This window comes from Limanda limanda, chromosome 5, assembly GCF_963576545.1.
Source record: "Limanda limanda chromosome 5, fLimLim1.1, whole genome shotgun sequence".
NCBI lineage: Eukaryota > Metazoa > Chordata > Actinopteri > Pleuronectiformes > Pleuronectidae > Limanda > Limanda limanda.
The window spans coordinates 13,931,273-13,949,802 of NC_083640.1; the positions used below are offsets into that span (position 1 = coordinate 13,931,273).

The following is an 18,530-nucleotide window of genomic DNA, read 5'->3' on the forward strand; positions in this document are numbered from 1 at the left end:
ATATGACTTACACATAAATCTGATAAAAAAACAAATCTAATGTCAGTTTTCTCCAAATATTCTATTATTGTTTCTTTTAATGTGGAAAATCAAACTGACAAGCATTACACAGACCAAGCATGACACAAATGTTTATTTAAAAAACGACAATGATCAAGGCACTGTTTATTTAGAAAATAGTTTTCAAAATAGAGAATTAAAACAATGCATCATAACAGAATTACTCAAAATCATTCAACTCATTTGCTGTTGGTGAGACAGAAAGATTGCATGTGCATCAACATCAGTACTGATACTCCAATGCATGTTGTGCTTCCACCTATCAATTACATTTCTAAACCAGCAGATAGGCAGTTGCTTGCGTATTCACGCATTTTGCATCAGAAATCAACATCTTAAAAACAAAAAATTTGACATAATACACAATTTTAGTAAGATTGTGAGAATTATGGTTCTGTTGCAAAGACTTTAATACTGCAATTAAACAGGACTTGTCCTGTGTTCAGAAAAAAACATAAAATAAAAGTATCGTTTCCCTTTTTTCAAAACGTAAAACAGCACAGCTGACAGTTTTGTTAATGCTACTTGTGCACATAGTATAATAACAATTAGGAAGACCAGCTAACTTTTATAGGCTTGAATGCCCAAGTATCAGGGTGACCCATGTGCATTAAGTCTTTGTAAGGGGAAGTGCTCCACTGGAAGGGTGGCACCTGGTCCCAGGTCGGCCCGCTCACTGCCACCATGCCGTAGTCTTGATACATCTTGTAGGAGGTCATCTGCAGAGGAGCAAACAAGTGCACGATAAGCGCACGCACAATACAGCGGATTAAGCAAAGAGCTGTATGACATAAAATGTATAAGAGATTCAGTACGCATAAAAGTAGAAACCATACGATATAATTAAATAAAAACCTTCATGTCAGTTCCCCCATGTGACCTCTGACTTAAGGCACCAAAAGGATAGGTTCCATTCGCTGGGTTCAGGTCCGATCGAGCCGAGATCGCATTCTCTCCATTGCCAGGGGGATCACAGCCTTTACACTTAGATAATGGGTCTTCCTTGAAGTTGTTATACCTGGAGAGGGACACAGCATCTCATAAGTAAAATAAAATGTTCCTATGAAAATGTAATTATGTATTCTTAAGGTTAAATCGTATTTTGCAGATCAGTCCAGCAAATGACTGAAATGCCCCCCCTCAAACCTGTGTAACACAAAGATCTTACCTCATGAGGCGAACCATTGAGTCCACATCTGTAACATCTGTCTGGTTTCTCCTGAATATCTGAGCCCGAGGATTCTGCTCAAGAGAGAACCACGGGCCGAACTTCTCCACAAGCTCATTGCAGCCGCTGGAATTAAATATGGCCGGGTAGTATCTACGAAGAAGGATGAACAAACAAAAGACAAATTACATTCCGTGAACATGCAACCGCATTTACATAAAAAACTGTTTTTTAACTGGATACTTACGGTATGTTGTAACTAGCCCAATATCCTTTCTTCAGCAATTCCTCAGTTTTGTCAGCATAAACAACAAGTCCCCTGTAGCATTACAAGAAGAGATTATTCTAAGTGAACAATTTGTCACAGCGTAACTAGATGTCTGCAGAAACACAGTTTGTTTGATTAGAAGGTCGAAAGCAAAGACTTACGGAATCTGCTCCAACACAACAAAGAGGTCCTCCTTGATATCAGTCTTCCCCGGAGTAAAGTACTTATAGTCTACAATCATCCACTGATTGTTATACCTAGAAAATAAACAAACAAACACATGGTCCAAACTGATTATCTTTCATTTACTTACTGTAAATGTAACTGAAGTTGAATCAACTGACTCAGCTGATGACATCACACATAGAGCATGATGACCCCATTATAGATGTATGACACCACTGACCTCCTGATTACAACTGGCCTTCTTCTACTTCCTTTACTCTCATCAATCGACATGTCTGTGCAAGTTTACATAACACTACATCTAATATTGTCCTCAGTGGGAAATTTGAACACACAAGACAAATAACAAAGGAGAGGATCACATCTGAACAAAGTTGTGTTAGTGCTGGTTAAAAAGTAACGGGAGCCGAATTCTTTCTGGTGTGTGAAACCCACGTTCCGCTGTTGTACTTGGTGAATATCTCGGCCCATGTCTTGCCAGTAACAGCCAGTCGATTAGCCACAATGTTCCTCAGCCATTCCATGACGCTTCCTGTGGGCTGCACAAACTTCCAGAGGGCAGGGTTGCTGTTGCCGATGGTAGTTTCCAACGTAACCTGCAGACACAAGAACAAGAAAGTCCACCTAATAAAATTACATATTCAAATACTGAATTGTGTTATTTTACATGTATTACATTTGCCAAGCATAAGGAGTTCTCACCAAGCCGCTGCTGAGGATATAAAAGTCATCTCCAGAGAAGATAGAACCAGGGTAAGATGAGAATGCCTGAATTCTCCCAAGAATAAAATAATTATCTGAAATAGAAAACAGACCACGTTCAACTATATTCCCACATATATAAATAACAAAACTGCCAATATTTTGCTGGTGCTTTCAATGTAAGGTCAAACTAAAAAAAAACTGATTAAAAGATAGTTTGATATATTGGGAAAATATGTTTGCTTTTATGCCAAGTGTTATATTGAACTCTGTTGGTTAGGGTTAACCCTAATCTTAATCCTCACAAACACCAAAAGTCTGAAGAGAGAATGTAGTATTTTTATGTCACAGACTGTTTCTCAGAATCTTGTTGTGAAAACTATTCCCGGACACCAATTGAGGAAGTCAGTATAGAGCCAAGCTAGAGGTCTCTTCCGGTTTTTATGCTGAGCTAAGCTAACCAGCTGTGGCCATAAATTTACTGTGCAGTCATGGGAGTGCAATTGACATTCTCTCCTAACACAAGACTGCATATGAGCATTTTGGCCAAAATGTTGAAATGTTCCTTTAATATAAATAACACAAAAACTAAAACCAGAGACACAATCAAATCAGTAAAGTACCTAAAGGAGAGACTTTGAACTCAAACGTATATTTCTTCATAATACGGAGCATGGACTGGTAGGTGTTCCAGGTGTCATGTGACACCAGCAGATCCTTATTGTTTGGCAACAGCTTAATGAGAGCAGAGCAGGAACCCGATCCAAGAGGTCGCGTTTGGCTTGATTTGTTCAGAGCTGATTCCAAATCCTCAAGATCCCCACCCAGCTGGAAGAGACTGGTCAGACAGGGAATCAGTGAAAATTTGTGAGACATCAAGAAAAGGAAGTATGATCTCAGAAACAGTGATAAAACATGTTTGATTAATACAAAGTGGAGATAAGCACTAACAGGAAACCAAATGGATTGAAGGAGAGCGGCCCCGTTGGAAGTGACAGCTCGTCGTTGTAGCTATCCTCCAGACCTTTCAGCTGCAGCAGGGCCAGACGCACCTGACAAGCAAAACAAAGACACGCTGAAACATATTGTCACTGGATTTAGGAAATTGTATCCATACTCCAAATGCTCAGTACCTGGTACCAGTACGGTGAGTTTAGATGCTTCTCTATCTGGTCCTGAACCCACTGCAGATTGGTTGTGATGAAAGCCTTAAGGCGCTCACAGTAACCGGCCTGACTCGTGAAGGGCCCACAGTAGCCCATCAGTGTGTTCATCCAGTGCTTGTAGATGAGCTACAGAAACATGGATAGCAATGCAGAACGAAGTGAGTAAACAGAACCTTTGGACGACATCTAAATCAAAGCTCAATGACAGCAGGAGAGTGAGGGTTGATACCAACCTGAGATGTGACGGCAGCCTCCACTGCTCCAGCAGCATAAGCCTGGATACTGTCATTGTACTTACTGCTGGTCGTGACCTCCAAGAAAGACCAGCTGAAGAGAGCACATTGGAATCATGACAAATATGAAAATATATATGATCTTTGTGAAGGTTTCAAATTGAATTTTAAAATAAAAAAAATAAACTGCTGATGAGACATATCAGTATCGTTGTGTATGTTTGAGGGTATGGAAACAACATATTTTAAAGAAAAAAACACACACATTGGTTGAATTTAACCTCTCCCTCTCTAAACACACACACACCCACACTAAATAAAGTATTTATACAAAATTGTAAAATAACTAGCCTTAATCATTTCATAAATATACATTTATTGGTGACTTTCACATAAATATGGGTTATGTTTTTTTGTTTGACTGCATGAAAACTTTTATTCTAAAGAATTAATGGAAAAAAAAAAATCTAATTTAAATTCTTTATATTTGGTGGCATTTGTGTTGATTTAGTCACACATTTGATCATAAACATCTTATGAAACATTGCCATTTTTTTTAGAATGTATTTATCAGCCAATATTTCTGTATCACATTTTTTTTGTTTCTTCCCAATATCGGTATCAGGCTTAAAAAACACACATCGGTCGTAGCCTAGTGAGAAATGTGTGCCGGACATTTTCCTTTGTTATAGTGAATTATATACAAACCAAAAAAAGTAAATATAATTGATATATTAACTAATTTTAAAAAATCTCGTTAGTTGCAGCCAAAGCTTTACCCAACTCATCTAAGTTAGACAATAGATTTGTGATGTCAGCTGGTATCTTGGCCCAGCAGCAGACAAGAAAGGTTAAAGGTATAACTCTATAACTAAAGGTAAAACACGTCTGCATACACAGACCCAGTTCCCCTCACCCTGATGTTTGGATGTCATCAGTGAAGTTGGCCCAGGCTACAAAGTCCTTCTGGAACCCGTCGACCACAGTCAGCTCGCCGCTGTGCGCGTCGATCACCGCGGACTTGACCTCCGCTCCAACGCACGTTAAACACAACACGTAGAAAGCTACAGAAACTGAGCTGCAACTCCCCACAGAAAACATCTTGTTTATCCTGGACGCCATGTTCACATGAGCCAAGTCACATGATGCTGCGGGGGACTGGTCACCTGACTCTACTCAACAACGAGCTTTCAAAATAAAATACTTCTTCCGGTGTTTTTCTTTTTTAAAGTTATTTATGTCAGCCACAACAACACAACATGAGACATAAAGTAACAAACAGCTTTTAGATTATGAAATAAAATTTTATATAAAAACTGACATCCCTCCGATCATGTTGTTCATTCTATACAAAAACATGTGTGATTTCAGAAATACAAAGATTTTAAATTTAAGCACAAAACTTTGATGAGCTGATCAATTTATGACCAGTTTCTTCTGCACATTTCTGTAAGGTCCATATTTACTTTACAGTCCTATTCACAGAAAAACAAACGAGCACTGGTCAGGATTGTGTCACAGGTTTCACAGCCACAGAGATGTTCAGGGACCTCAGTCTTCTTCCCCTCCCCCTTCAGTTTCCATTTTCTCCATACTTTCCTCCAATGCTCCTGCCTTTCGCGGCTTTTTGGAGGCCACTGAAATGAGGAAAAAACATGTTGTATGAAAAAAAAACGAGTATAGAGCAACATCATTTCAGGGATAGTATTTGTATGTAGATTTACCATGAAAATGCTCGGCTGTTTTCCGTCTCAGTGTTTCCACAGTTTCCTCAGCATCAGCCCATTCCAGCACGAGGCGCCTCCCGTACAGATGGGTGCTGTGGCACAGCGCAGCAAATGCTTTCTATGGATAAAAACAGGCACATAGAATTTAAGATCCTAGCATAATGTTGTACAACTTACTATACTTTAGAAATGTAGGGCTCTGTGTGCCCTAAATATGCACCTTTTAGGCTATTGACTTTTAGAACCAAAATCAAAATCACACACAAACCTTTGCATCCTGTTTGGTGAGGAAATCAACGAAGCCAAAGCCTCTATGTTTCCCTGTACCAGCTGCTTTTTTCGGTAGGCGGACCGTCTTCAGCTCTCCGAATGTACTGAGAGGGAACAGAGGCAAGAAATCAGATGGTTAATGAATTGTCTCCCTCCACCTTTTTCTCACTGAAAAAAAAAAGCTATTTGTGTGTGACCCCTACCTGAAGAGTTCTCGAACTTCCCTGACACTGGCCTGGAAGGGGACATTGCGCACAAGGATCTTGGATCCGGTCGGCTTCTTCTCGAGTTGCTTCTTCTTTCTGGAACCCTCGGTCATCCTGCACACGGGTAAAAATATTAAACGACAGGAAAAGTTAACATGACCCACAAAATGTCACAATCAACATGTTAAAGTAATGACAAGCTTTTAATTTTATGCACATTTCAGCCAATACTGATAATTTTAGTGCCCGATTCCACAAGAGGAGTTGACATCTAATAATGACACTGTGAACACCTAAAAACACAAGTTCCCAACCGTCCTGATTTACTACTTTACCTTTTTAATTACATTTTTACTTTCACAGTTTTTTCAAACACGTGCAATTGCATTTTTTATTGAACAATGCTTACTAAATCTTACTTTGTGGCTCTCTCAGAAATCTTCAGCTCTAACTCGTGATCCTCCACAGAACAGTGCTGGAGGACGGTAGAGAACAAGAGAATGTACATAAAACCAGGTAGTGGAGAAAGGTTGATAAGAGATCTAATGTGGAAATGGGGCTGGTACCTGCAGCTGCCTCAGGGCCTTCTGTGCTGCCTCTGCCGTCTGATACTGGACAAAGCCATAGCCCATGGACAACATATTTCCTGAGAGTCAGAACAAAAAGACAGGGTGGTTAACTCACCAGCTGCTCTCCCTAAGCATGACAACATTCACACAGAGGAAGATATTCCCTTCTCACAGAACCACTGTGAGTCTGTAATCTTACCATCGATGATGATGCAGAAAAATATGACAACAGCAGTGTTGAGTGTTTTTCCCAACTCCAATAAATCAATACTTATTTTCAGATAAGGGATTTTATTTCTTTTTGATACCTGATTTATCTTTCTTCTTGGAGATGGTGCAGGATGTCACCTTGCCACATTTGGAGAATGTCTACAACAGACGAAAAAATGATAAATAGCAGAGTTGTATTTATGAATTACAATATTGCATATGAATGAAATATGACCCACCTCCTGTAGCTTCTCCTCTGTTGTGCTGAAATTAAGATTCTTAATGAAAAGTGTGGAACCAGGAGCAGACTCCTCCTCTTCCTCCTCCTCTTCTTCTTCCTCTTCCTCCTCCTTCTTGTCTTCTTTCACTGCCTCCTCTTTCTCTGGTACTTTGTTAGACAGATACAACAAATATTTCAGCCATCAATTATTTTTTACTCTACATGTTAAAAAAATTAATTGAGAAGAGTTTGAAGTTTATGAGTCTGTGGTGGAGGAGTTCTACCTGGTTCTGGTCTAGCTGCCACAAAAACGCCGACAGGTGCCCACTCCAAGTACAGAGGAACATGTTGAAACTGCAATAAGCAGGAAATAAAAGTCTTCAGTGTCTCCTGTCAACACACACTGAATGGGCAGCCTATGCAGGTGAAACACAACACATACACACCTTGCTGTAGGCCAGCCTTGTAAAGCCTCGTTTTGCTTCAGTCGGCTCCAGGAACTCGATGATGCCGGTGAGGCCTGACGGCGGCAGCAGCACTCGACCCAAAGAGCCGTGAGGGGAGAAGAGTTCCTCCAGCTCTGATACAGAGACTCCAGTTGGAAGGTTTTTCACCAGGATCACCGTTTTACTCCTCTCTGCTGCAGCCTGGACACCGGGGTGGGGGGCACAAACACACAACAATATTAACCATAGCTATGAGAGTAAAGGCTCCATAAAGCAGTGTGAAGTAATGTAAAGTACCTGACTGAAGGAATCCAAACTGACACTGTTGTCGAGTAGGAACTGTCTAGTCTCCTGGACGATTTGTGTTTCTCCCAGAGCCATTCTCACTGCAACACTTCCCTTGGCCTCCTGCAGGGGAGGGCAATAACCAAAGAGGATGGATGCTTAATGTGTATTCTGCTTTCCAATGCACATGCTGTTATAACCATTAATATATAAAAAACAAATAGAATGCAGGTTCACACACATGGTCCAGAACTTGGCTTTTTGTGGTGTTGTATTTTTCAGCAATAGCATCTGCCACTGCACTTGTGCCGACGAACAGGGTGTTCCAATTGTGGGAACTGGAAAGAAGCAGAAAGGTCATGAGTAACTTTAAAGAAAAAAAACACAAAGACGCAGGAGAGAAGCAAAGGGTTAATGGGACCCGGGACTTTTACCTGGAACTAGAAGCTTTATTCTTAGCATCTTTTTGTCGTTTGTAAGTTGAAGAGCCAGGACCACCAGCATCTGAGGATTCAGCCTTTTCCTTCTTCACAGTGGAAGGAAGCAGGTGAAGCATCCTGCCCTAAAAGCAAGAGAGACAGAACCTTTTAAACCTGTACATTTAATATACCAAGAGGTGCACATCTTCTAGGGTGGATATCTAAAAAATATGTTCGAGATCAAATACCTGAAATATGTGTCCATCCAACTGAACAAGAGCTGTCACTGCATTCTCTGGTATCATGTAGGTGATGAAAGCAAACCCTTTAGGTTTCTTTGTCAGATTGTCGATAGGAAAGTGCACTTCAGATATTGGACCTGTAAAGATGGTTACATTTGAATAAACTCGGAAAGGAGAGAACTCATTTCCGCAGGGACAGGCTTGTGTGCGTGTTTTTTCACTCTCACCATGTTTAGCAAACAGCTCATTGATCTCTTCCTCTGTGCAGGTGTAGGGCAGGTTTCTGACAAAAAGTCGACCGGACTCTGCAACATCCTCCTCCTCCTCATCCTCCTTGAGCGTCCTGGTGAAGTTTCTGTCAATTTCTTTTTCCTTGCGGTCCCTCTTGCCCTTCCCCTGATTACCATCGGTGCAGAACACCTCGATGTAACGCCCCCCTGAAATCACAGACACAATGTGTGACAATTTAAGCCAAGGGAGATGTAATGCAGACACATTGTCATTACAAAGGTCTCAGACATTTTCATAATTAACAATATGTTTCTCTTTGTTTGTCAATTTGCAAATCTGGGACACAACTGATTATTCATTATTGTTAATACAAAATCTTAACAGCCAGCAGTTGAAGATATTTTGACCAACACATGCTGTCATATCTCCAATGACATGCAGAAACATTATGTACAGTACAGAAATAAGTACCTATATAGTCTTTATTCTTCTTCAAGGCCTTTTTCACCTCTTCTTCAGAATGTAAGTCCACGTACACATAACCTGAAACACACATAAGCAACTGTGTTTATACAAGGGTCTGTAGACAGTCTGCATAGACACACACAGTACTGTCGTCATCTACCATATTCAAACGTTTTCCAGTAACTTACCTGTTCTATTCCCGCTTTCGTTCTTCCCGATCCTGATGGCTGCAGGCTTCAGTGGGGTCATGAACTCTTTAATTTGTTGCTATTCACGTAACACGTAAAAAGAAATGTTTTAGTCATTGACATGTCCTCAGTGTTTTAAAGCAGAGCATCTTAAGTGCAACTCTGAAATCCCAAAACTCGTGTTCAGTCACCTCTTTAACGTTGAAGGGAGCTCCTCTCAGCTTCACTGTGAACTCTGTTGTTGGCTCCATCTGGAACAAACAGATGCATGTTTTAACAAATTTACTGAAAGCAAACCCCGGGCTGTCCTGAACTCTAATGTGTAACAATGGATGTTTTTCAACCCTCACCTCCTGTGCGGCAGTTTTCTTGACCTTTTTCTGATTCTTATCCTCAGAGGAAGCTGAAAGTTTGGTCTTGGAGCTGTTTTCTATTTCACCACTCTCATAGGCACTGTCTGCATGCTGCACAGAACCAGGCTCCTCGTCTTCATCATCCCCTCCTTCATCATCATCATCATCATCCTCATCATCCTTCTCTACAGTCTCCTCCATGGTGTCGTCTGTCTGTGCCATCTTCGACCGCAGGTAATCCATATCTGACAAACCAGACTTCAATGCTTCTTTAGTGGAACCTGAAAACAAAAACATGCCACTTGTATTTAATCCAGTCAATTATATTTTTGCATTCATACTGTAACAATTTCTATAACTGCAATATGTAGAATTGTTGCAACCATATTTGTACACTGCAATTGCACATGTACAAGTTAAATTGTATTTTATTTAAGTATGTTTGTGTGAATGTTTGCTTTTACTATGTATGTATGTATGGTAGCTATAATATTATATAATATAATGTGATAATTCATAGCCTATATACATGGATATATTCATTCTTACACCTACTTTTTTCTTTTTTGTCATATCCCATAAAGGTTGTTCCAGTTTGAGGGCTACATCCTACAAAGTACATGGTTCACAAACACTGGCTCTTGAAAATACTTTGAGGCCAGGTTAAACCAAGTTCTCCTCAAATTAGTCTTTAAAGTCAAATATTTCCAGGTTTACAACTAGCAACTTGCCCTCAAATGCCCAAACAATTCAAAATACTGGATCTGAACTTAGGAACGTTTCAGGATAGTGGGTATAATGAAAAAGTTAAAGTAACACTTTATAGATAACTGAGACATCGTTAATAGTAAATTTACATTAACTGATTCTTTCTGAAGTATCTTGTAAATCCAGACTTTAGAGGATCCAGCTGCTTAACTGGGACCAAGCTTTAAGCTGTGTGCAAGAGGAAGGGACCCAGTATTACCAACCTTCATTTTCATCAGCTTCTTCTTCTTCCTCCTCCTCCTCCTTCTCCTCTTCCTCATCCGACTGCTCTGAATCAAAGTTGAGGTAATCATCTGAAGCGACCTTCTTCTTGCCCTGAGTCTTTGTCTGTCCGCTGTCAGGAAGATCAGCTGTTTGCTGCAAAGTGTCGTTCGCCCAGGTCGGTACTTTGCTTCGATTCTGATGAACTGACAGAAACTCCTTGAACACCTGGTCTTCTTCCAGCTGAGACGGGAATAAAATGAAAAACACCATGAGTAAACAAATATATCACAGGCAGACAGATGTATATTGGATTTTGCAAGACTGATGCAATATGAGCCTGAATACAAGAAAACTATAATGCTGTAATCCCTCAAAGTAAGACATTCTCACAGGTATATTATACAGACAGGAACATGGATGTTGTAGAGACGTCAAAGCTGAAAATTAACTGATGTAAACTCAACTCTAAAGTATTTAAATGTTTGCCTGGGTGATTAAGAGCTGGGTATGCTCTGATAATTTATTGTTTTTTATTGTTTTCCATATAATACAAGAGTTATGCAACTGAAAGGAATAAAACACCATACACACATGTTTTTGTTTACAAGACAGTTATAGAAGCAGCTTGATTTCTCACATGTAACAATTATAAAACAGATTAAAATCAGGAGGCATTTGATCAAAGAGAGAACCCTTTGAAGTGATACACACTGTATCTGAACACAATGCTACGTGCACATTTTGGTTCGGACCAACAAGTATTCACATATTGAGCTGGATTTACTCACAATTCCAAGTGCTGGGTCGACTTCTTTTTTCTTTTCCTTCTTCTTCTGAAGACAGAAGTACAAAAGACGATATTTACATTAACATTATGCTCCACCAAGACAAATAAATACACACAGATAATGACATAGAAAGACTTTTTAGTATGATTAAAACTCAGAGCTGATTTTCCTCCTTGTTTCCCTCTGGAGATAATTGCTGAGATCACGACTTGATGTGATCTCTCTCTAGGTTAGTGTGTGCAGGTACCTTCTTGCTGTCAGTGTCTGCGGTCATGGAGGGTTTGTCCTGGCCTGGTCTCTGCGTGTGTTTACTCCACGCTTTTGCCTTTGTGGGGTCTCCAAACGCTTTGCACATCTCCACCTGGAACAAACGGCAACCACGGGTTCACATGTTGAACAAAAATTAACAACAAAAACGACAGGAGGAGGAAGAGGAGGAGGAGATGCTGACGTCTCACCGTGACTCTGGACATGTCCACGAAGCTCCTGTGGAAATGTTTCAGGGCTCCGTTCGCATCCTCTTCGGTTTTGAAGCCCACGAAGCCGAACTTGCGGAACTTTCCGTCCTTGGTGAACTTCAGAGCGCAGTCAGTGACGGTGCCGAAGTCCGCGAACATGGACCTGAACCTGTCCTCCTTCATCTGCACAGAGAGAGAGAGAGAGAGAGAGAGAGAGAGAGAGAGAGAAACACACACACACACACACACACACACACACACACACACACACACACACACACACACACACACACACACACACACACACACACACACACACACACACACACACACACACACACACACACACACACACACACACACACACACACACACACACACACACACACACACACACACACACAGTTAACACATCTGCAGGTGGACGCCACCAACATGCGGCTTTATGCTGAGAAAACAACATGGCGGACAACTCACCCCGTTGGGAAGGTTTTTAACGATGAGTCTCGACATGGTTACAACACGTTTTAATCCAACTACAGAAGCAGAAGAGAAGCTTTTGAATAAATGTCAACAGACGAGCGTGGACTTGCTACCAGGTCGCCATGTTGAGAAGGAGGAGCTTCTTCTTCTTCTTCGTGGTGTTGGTCTTATGGCACACTACCGCCACCAACTGGTTTGGAGTGTGGCCCAGGATATCTAACAATACTCTGTCTAAATAGGAAAAAAAATAGATAAACCTTCTCTCCAACACTTTCATGTATATCTAAATTTAACTATAATCCCTTCCCTCGGAATTATGCAGTCTTAAACTGTATTGATATACTTTTCTTATGCTTATTTCTAAGTTGTTAAGTTGATAACTATATGTCGTCCTCTATCAATATTGAATAAAATGTTCTTACTTGTGTTAATGCTTCTATAATTTAGGTGAACTACACATTTGAGATACTTTTACTTGAGTACAATCACTATTTTATCCTTTCTCTAAACTGCACTTCAATTCATTGGAGAAAATTGCATCACTAAATTACTAATTTACATACTTCTTACTTCATAGATTTGACACATTGTTAGCTCGTAATCATGATGCGTTATTTCTGATTAACTTACCCAACAGCACATTTAATAGTTACAGTCGGCTCCACCTAAACCAGCTACGACTGTGAAGTTGTACTCACATATAAAAGCACCCGTCAAAATAATTCAGTTATATTGTTAGAAGTCACAGAGGCCAGGTCATTCCAAGAAAGGAATGAACATGATGATTTTGGGCAAACTTCAAAACCAATGGAATTCACAACCTTATTCAGTCACTTATAGTAACAATAATAGGAAATTTAATTTTAAATTTGATTACAATGCTCAAAGACACTTAACATAGGATTATAAAAGGAAACAGAGAAAGCAGATACAATTTAATAACTATAAAATATACAATACAGCCGCACATTAAAATATAAGATGCATTTCATAATCAAACATTTGAATTCTAAACAAATCTCAGGAGCAAAAATCTACATCAGTGTATGGAATGGATGTTGTGAATGGGTCCCAGAGTGGATTTGTGATCGGTTTCCCCTCACAGGTTAATCCGGCTGTGTAAGTTAAGTGCTCATGACTACTTGTTGCTCCTGGCTGTCTGCATATTCCCTGCTTAGTTAAGCATGGCATTAAAATCAGGAGTTATGTATCATTAATGTATGAATGATGCCCCCGAAGCACATAACTAAGAGTACAAGCGCTTCCGAGCCGGAACGGAATTTTGAATAAAATTTTTTTGTGAATAGTGCTCATCACACACCACATACTTCATTAGATAAAGCTGTGCTGTCAGTTGGAAAGGAAATGAATTCCAATTAAATATCAAAATCTAATCTAATCTCAACTCGCTACCGTGCTTTGTTTTACATGTAAGCCTATTGTAGAATTTTGGAGGTTGAGCCAAAGTATTCACAACCAGTGCTCTGTAGTATTCGTGAAACAAATCAGTCACCCACCTTTTCTTTCTTCTATTTTTTTAGTAAAAGCACTCGGACAACAAAACAATTTTTTGGACTAATTTAAAAAAAATTTTTTTGAAGAAACATTGTCATGTTTTTTGTAACTGCTAAAACAGAAACAGAAGCATAGCTGTTGTGGTACAATCAGGAGGTTATTCCAGTTAAATTAGATTTGAATCTATTTAACCCTAATCTAATACAAATCAAGAAAGATGATTCAAACAGCTCTTTCAGTACTTTTGTTAAGTAGCTTTCTACCTAAATAATCTTTTGTGTATTTGATAACCATATTTAGGTGATCTTACAATAGTTAGACATACAATAAAGTCAAATGCTCTCACCACCCTCTGTAAAAACATGCACTATGTTTGTGTGTGGCCTTTCTCCGTGACCAACTCTTCAATGGAGCCTTTGTTCCTGAGGTCACATCCCAGACTGAAAGGTTGAAACATCAACAGCTGAAATTTTAAAAACTCCATGACATAATCACAGTTTTTCTTGAGTTGATCTTTATTACAAAAAAAGCTTTGATTGTTCAACTGCTGGGTCATGGGTTAGGTTTCAAAAAGAAGTTGATATCAGTGTCGTTTCAGCACCATCAGCACTGCGGGCCTTTCTGTGGTTGGAGGACTGGAACTCGCTCTGGATCTCAAGGAAGGTTTTGTTCTTGGTTTCAGGGACGACCAGGACAATGTATATTGCCACTAAGGTGCAGACTACCAAGAACACCAGGAAACAGTACTGCTGCAGCCCGATCTGTGCAAATAAAACAAAAAGTTACTCTTCCTCTTGGTTTTTAACTTCCTCCGCCATGGAAGTTATCCTCTTATGTTTGTTTGTATGTTGTTTTGAAAACAACTGGACAGATTACCATGAAATTCAGTGGAGGGACACAGTACACCGATCTAAAACCGTGAGCTACTCATTCTAGGTGGTCTCATAGGGAGACTGTTGGGCCCTGGCGGAGGTCTGCACTCCATTGAGTGCCAGTCTGTGCAGGAGATAAAGAAAATATATTGCCATTCATTTCTTGAAACCTACCACGATAAAAGGAAAGACCATGCCGATCAAGAAGAAGCTGAGCCAGTTCACGGACCCTCCGATCATGTAGGCTGCGGGGCGCGAGGTTTGTGTGAATAGTTCAGTGGTCAAGACGTTAGTTACGCCACCTTCACAGAGAAAGAAAAAACAAAATAAAAACACTTACTATCACCTCTAACTTACATCCATTGTGCGGCAGCATGTGTGGAAGAGAAAGTGACGACTTCAGCCACCTACCTGGTCCCAAGCCAAAACTCAGGATGAAAGCAAAAATACACGCCATGCTCAAGTAAGGAAAGATGGGGCTGGCATTCTGATAGAAAGGAAATCACACAAAAGAATGAATACAAACTATATGGAAATGAATTAAAAGCTAAAATGTGTATTTATACAATGTCTGGTTTCGGGATAAATCACCTGAAAAGAGAGCGTCAGCGTGAATAAAATGCAGCAGATACTCATCAGTATGTATCCTCCTGTAATGAGAACTTTCCTTCCCAGGCTTTCAACGAGCAAACCCTGTGAGACAAACAGCATGTCACAAGACCAACAACATGTCAGTTAACATTTCCTTTGAGTTTTCACTCTGACCTTTTCATGGGATGTCAGTTTAGTTCTGTCACATCCTGCTTGCCCAGTATTTGAGTTCAACGTCTTTTTCAGTGATTTCATTCATACTTTTAAAAACTTCTGAACTGTGTTAGATGTTTTATCAGTTTCCTTTTGCCACAGTCCTTGTGTGATAAGTTCTGGTGCTGTTCTTATTGTTATATACGACAGTTTCCACTGGTCAACAATAAAGTTATAATTTATTGAGTTTTAATCTATTTCACTTTCCAGTAATTAATCCAACACATGAAGGTTTTATTATATACTGATGGTTTTATTTTTCTGATTGTGCCTCTATCCTTATTCATCAGTTTGAGTTGTGTGAACATTTCAGTGTAATAATATCAAACTCATACTTACACAAGTTAAAGCAGTGATGCATTCACAGGCACCAGTCCCGACGGTCACATATGGTATCTTATCAGCAGGAATACCAGATTGTTTGAACACGTAGTCTGCGTAGAAGTAAATCTACAGGATACATGGACAACGAAACTGAATTACAAATACAAAGCCGAAGTTCAAGTTTTCAAAAATGAAGGAAATAGCATTTATATTGTAAAAGACAGCAAGAGACTTATCAGCAAGTACATACAGCATTGATGCCGTTCAGCTGTTGCACAGCATTGAGCAGCATGACCGTGAGGAGCTGCCAGCGCACGCTGCGATCGGCAAAGAGCTCCCACGGCTTCTTGGCCTGGAAACCTGATAAATTATTCTTCTCCTTCTCGATTTCCTCCTGCTCGCCATCACAGCGCGCACCCCCGTGCAGTTGCTTGAGGGCTGCCGGGAGTAAAATAATAAAAATAATAACAATAACTTTGTTTGAATAGCAATTATCTAAACAAGGTTACAAAGGGCTTCACACACACACAAAAAAAATCAATGGCAAAAGATGAATGAACTAATGTAAAAGGGTTTTCAATTCAGTTCAATTTTAAGGGCCAGAGAGAGAGAGACCAGGAACAGCTGTTTAACTATTACACCTGAGCTCTGTTTCATTATAATGAAAATAATCATTTTAATATTCAAAATGCCGAACCTGAGTGTACACTGAAGCTAAAGGTAAATCTGACTAGCTACTAGCTTGTATGTCAGGACTATGAAAGCCATGTGGCTCGCTCAGTAGATCAGACGTCATTACATCTATGCCTTCTTTTTTTAAACCACACGTGACACACACTGTGTTGTGATCTCTCACTCTTCTCCTCTGATCAGGCTTTGAGAGCCACATGAAAAGCTTTTCAGTGTCCTTTTCACATCAACGCAGCATTTAAAGAATGTGATCATATGCCTGCACTCACAGCCATGAAGACGAATGTGTCTGCCTCAGGTAATTCCACACAAAGAGAGTCCTCAGCCTTTTTAACTGCACTGTCATGTGCACAAAATCAATCTTTGCAGGACATGGATAGAATCACATGAGTTTTGGGGAAAACCAGCGCAGCAGTGACAGTGCAGGTTCACCTTTTTTGCACCCTTCTGTGTCTCCTTTGTCGATGAGCAAGTAGCGCGGGCTCTCTGGGAACCAGGGCAGGATCAGGAGCTGCACGATGGCTGGGATACATGTGGTGCTGAGTAGGATGGGCCAGTACTCCTCTCTGCCCAGGAACTCTCTGTAAAATCACCCAGAGATATCTGATCAACTCCCTTTTAGATCCAATGTAGACAAATTCTGATGGTTCCTGTTATTATTTAATAAACAGGGTCAGGGTTTCCAGGCTCATGGTTAGGTTTCGTTTTTTTCAGTAGTGTGTCCAGATTTACTTGAGGCCAATGATTTGTCCAGTCAAGATCCCACCAGTGATGAAAATGGAGGTTCCCATTCCCATGGTTCCACGGAATGCAGTGGGAGCAATTTCTCCCAAATATAGAGGTTGAACACAAATGCCAATGCCTGTGAAAATAAACCAAGATTTCATACAACGCTTTACCTTTAGCTTTCATAAGTGAGGCCTTCACATGTACTTCTGAATCACTCACCCGCATTTATTCCAGTGAGAAGACGTCCAATTATGAGTAATTCAAATAATCCTGTGGGGTAACTCAGACCCATCAGCAGAGCAGCTGCTAAGGCAAATATGTTATTAACCAACAGTGTCCCTTTCCTGGAAAAACCAAACCACAGTCATAAACCTTTAACACAGAAGAATGTAAAACAATATTTATTTCAATATATATATATATATATATATTAGTTAATCCACACCTCCCTAACTTCACAGACAGTGTTCCCCCAATCGTTGCCCCTAGGAATCCTCCTAAGGTGAATATAGACACGATGACGGACCAGAGCAGGGTGAGACCATCAGGTGATATGTCGTCTTGGTAACGCTCCCTCCAGGTTTGATTAATGAAATTTTGCACAAACTGGAGATGAAGGGGAAAAAAACAACACAAAGTAGCTGTTCAGAAATACAAAGATATCTTTGTGCATCAGACATAGCTCCAGTGGAGATCAAGTGTTTAATAGTGATGGAAAAATGTGATTCAGTAATAACAGCTGACTGAGATTAGTTGGTTTTGTCACATGAGCACAAAAACGTCCTCACTCGTAATGCTGTGTACTTTACCACTGTGTTGTGAAGCATCTTCTAAAGCCTACATCTCATTCATAACATCATCATAACTTGTGCTTATTAAAACTTAAATACTATGTCGACATAACAGAGACATGACCACGGTGTTGTGAAGCATCTTTTAGGTTTTGCTGTCGCTGCATTTCATTCAAAACATAATAAAAAGAACAAAAACTACAATATAATGCAGACATAGTAGAGGAAGTAGGGTTCTTACCACTGTGGGTGCATTGATGATGGATACATTATATCCATACTGAAAGGTTCCTCCTATGCAGGCAGCACAAGCAGCCAGCAGCAGGGATTTGTTTGGAAGCTGCAAACAGAAAAATACAACTCGCTTATAACCATGGAGACAAATCAGCATCTCTTCTTTCTCTTTATCTCCACGCACCTTTGGTTGCTTTTTAGCTTTGCCTTCTTTAAAAAGCAGAGGTTGGTATTCATCCAGAAATTCCGTTGGCAT

At 40.1% G+C, this 18,530-nt stretch overlaps 3 protein-coding genes across 3 annotated transcripts; all 3 read right to left on the bottom strand.

Annotated features, from left to right (window-relative positions):
* Positions 1–115: 115 nt before the first annotated feature.
* plbd2 (phospholipase B domain containing 2) lies at positions 116–4,926 on the bottom strand. The gene is made up of 12 exons (XM_061070897.1): positions 4,700–4,926; positions 3,784–3,877; positions 3,518–3,676; positions 3,336–3,436; positions 3,008–3,222; positions 2,385–2,479; positions 2,118–2,278; positions 1,658–1,753; positions 1,476–1,547; positions 1,229–1,381; positions 916–1,078; positions 116–779 (listed from the first exon to the last, which is right to left on the bottom strand). Exons 1-12 carry the CDS (start codon positions 4,903–4,905, stop codon positions 609–611), a joined length of 1,686 nt encoding a protein of 561 aa, XP_060926880.1. The 5' UTR covers positions 4,906–4,926; the 3' UTR covers positions 116–608.
* Positions 4,927–5,066: 140 nt separating this feature from the next.
* rbm19 (RNA binding motif protein 19) lies at positions 5,067–12,437 on the bottom strand. The gene is made up of 24 exons (XM_061071037.1): positions 12,310–12,437; positions 11,833–12,015; positions 11,622–11,735; positions 11,375–11,419; positions 10,586–10,826; positions 9,612–9,895; positions 9,453–9,512; positions 9,262–9,340; positions 9,080–9,151; positions 8,605–8,814; positions 8,384–8,514; positions 8,151–8,278; positions 7,958–8,054; positions 7,729–7,839; positions 7,432–7,632; positions 7,270–7,339; positions 7,005–7,153; positions 6,864–6,924; positions 6,553–6,632; positions 6,406–6,461; positions 5,984–6,100; positions 5,779–5,884; positions 5,508–5,628; positions 5,067–5,420 (listed from the first exon to the last, which is right to left on the bottom strand). Exons 1-24 carry the CDS (start codon positions 12,343–12,345, stop codon positions 5,335–5,337), a joined length of 2,838 nt encoding a protein of 945 aa, XP_060927020.1. The 5' UTR covers positions 12,346–12,437; the 3' UTR covers positions 5,067–5,334.
* A 1,959-nt stretch (positions 12,438–14,396) lies between these two features.
* On the bottom strand, positions 14,397–18,530 carry slc2a11b (solute carrier family 2 member 11b). Its single transcript, XM_061071160.1, has 12 exons — positions 18,459–18,530; positions 18,282–18,380; positions 17,695–17,855; positions 17,469–17,593; positions 17,253–17,382; positions 16,953–17,101; positions 16,081–16,268; positions 15,846–15,956; positions 15,294–15,395; positions 15,114–15,189; positions 14,877–15,004; positions 14,397–14,591 (listed from the first exon to the last, which is right to left on the bottom strand). The coding sequence occupies exons 1-12, from the start codon at positions 18,528–18,530 to the stop codon at positions 14,397–14,399; spliced, it is 1,536 nt and encodes a 511-aa protein (XP_060927143.1).

Coding starts and splice junctions, on each gene's coding strand:
- plbd2 (XM_061070897.1), bottom strand. CDS start 4,905: ATGGCGTCCAGGATAAACAAGATGTTTTCTGTGGGGAGTTGCAGCTCA. Junction 3,223..3,335: donor TTCAATCCATTTGGTTTCCT/GTTAGTGCTTAT, acceptor CTGTCTGACCAG/TCTCTTCCAGCTGGGTGGGG. Junction 780..915: donor ATGGGGGAACTGACATGAAG/GTTTTTATTTAA, acceptor GCTCCTCTGCAG/ATGACCTCCTACAAGATGTA.
- rbm19 (XM_061071037.1), bottom strand. CDS start 12,345: ATGTCGAGACTCATCGTTAAAAACCTTCCCAACGGG. Junction 7,840..7,957: donor AAAGCCAAGTTCTGGACCAT/GTGTGTGAACCT, acceptor CCTCCCCTGCAG/GAGGCCAAGGGAAGTGTTGC. Junction 7,340..7,431: donor CAAGGCTGGCCTACAGCAAG/GTGTGTATGTGT, acceptor TGCTTATTGCAG/TTTCAACATGTTCCTCTGTA.
- slc2a11b (XM_061071160.1), bottom strand. CDS start 18,530: ATGCCAACGGAATTTCTGGATGAATACCAACCTCTGCTTTTTAAAGAA. Junction 17,856..18,281: donor TCATCAATGCACCCACAGTG/GTAAGAACCCTA, acceptor CTTCATCTCCAG/TTTGTGCAAAATTTCATTAA. Junction 15,957..16,080: donor AGCTGAACGGCATCAATGCT/GTATGTACTTGC, acceptor TGTATCCTGTAG/ATTTACTTCTACGCAGACTA.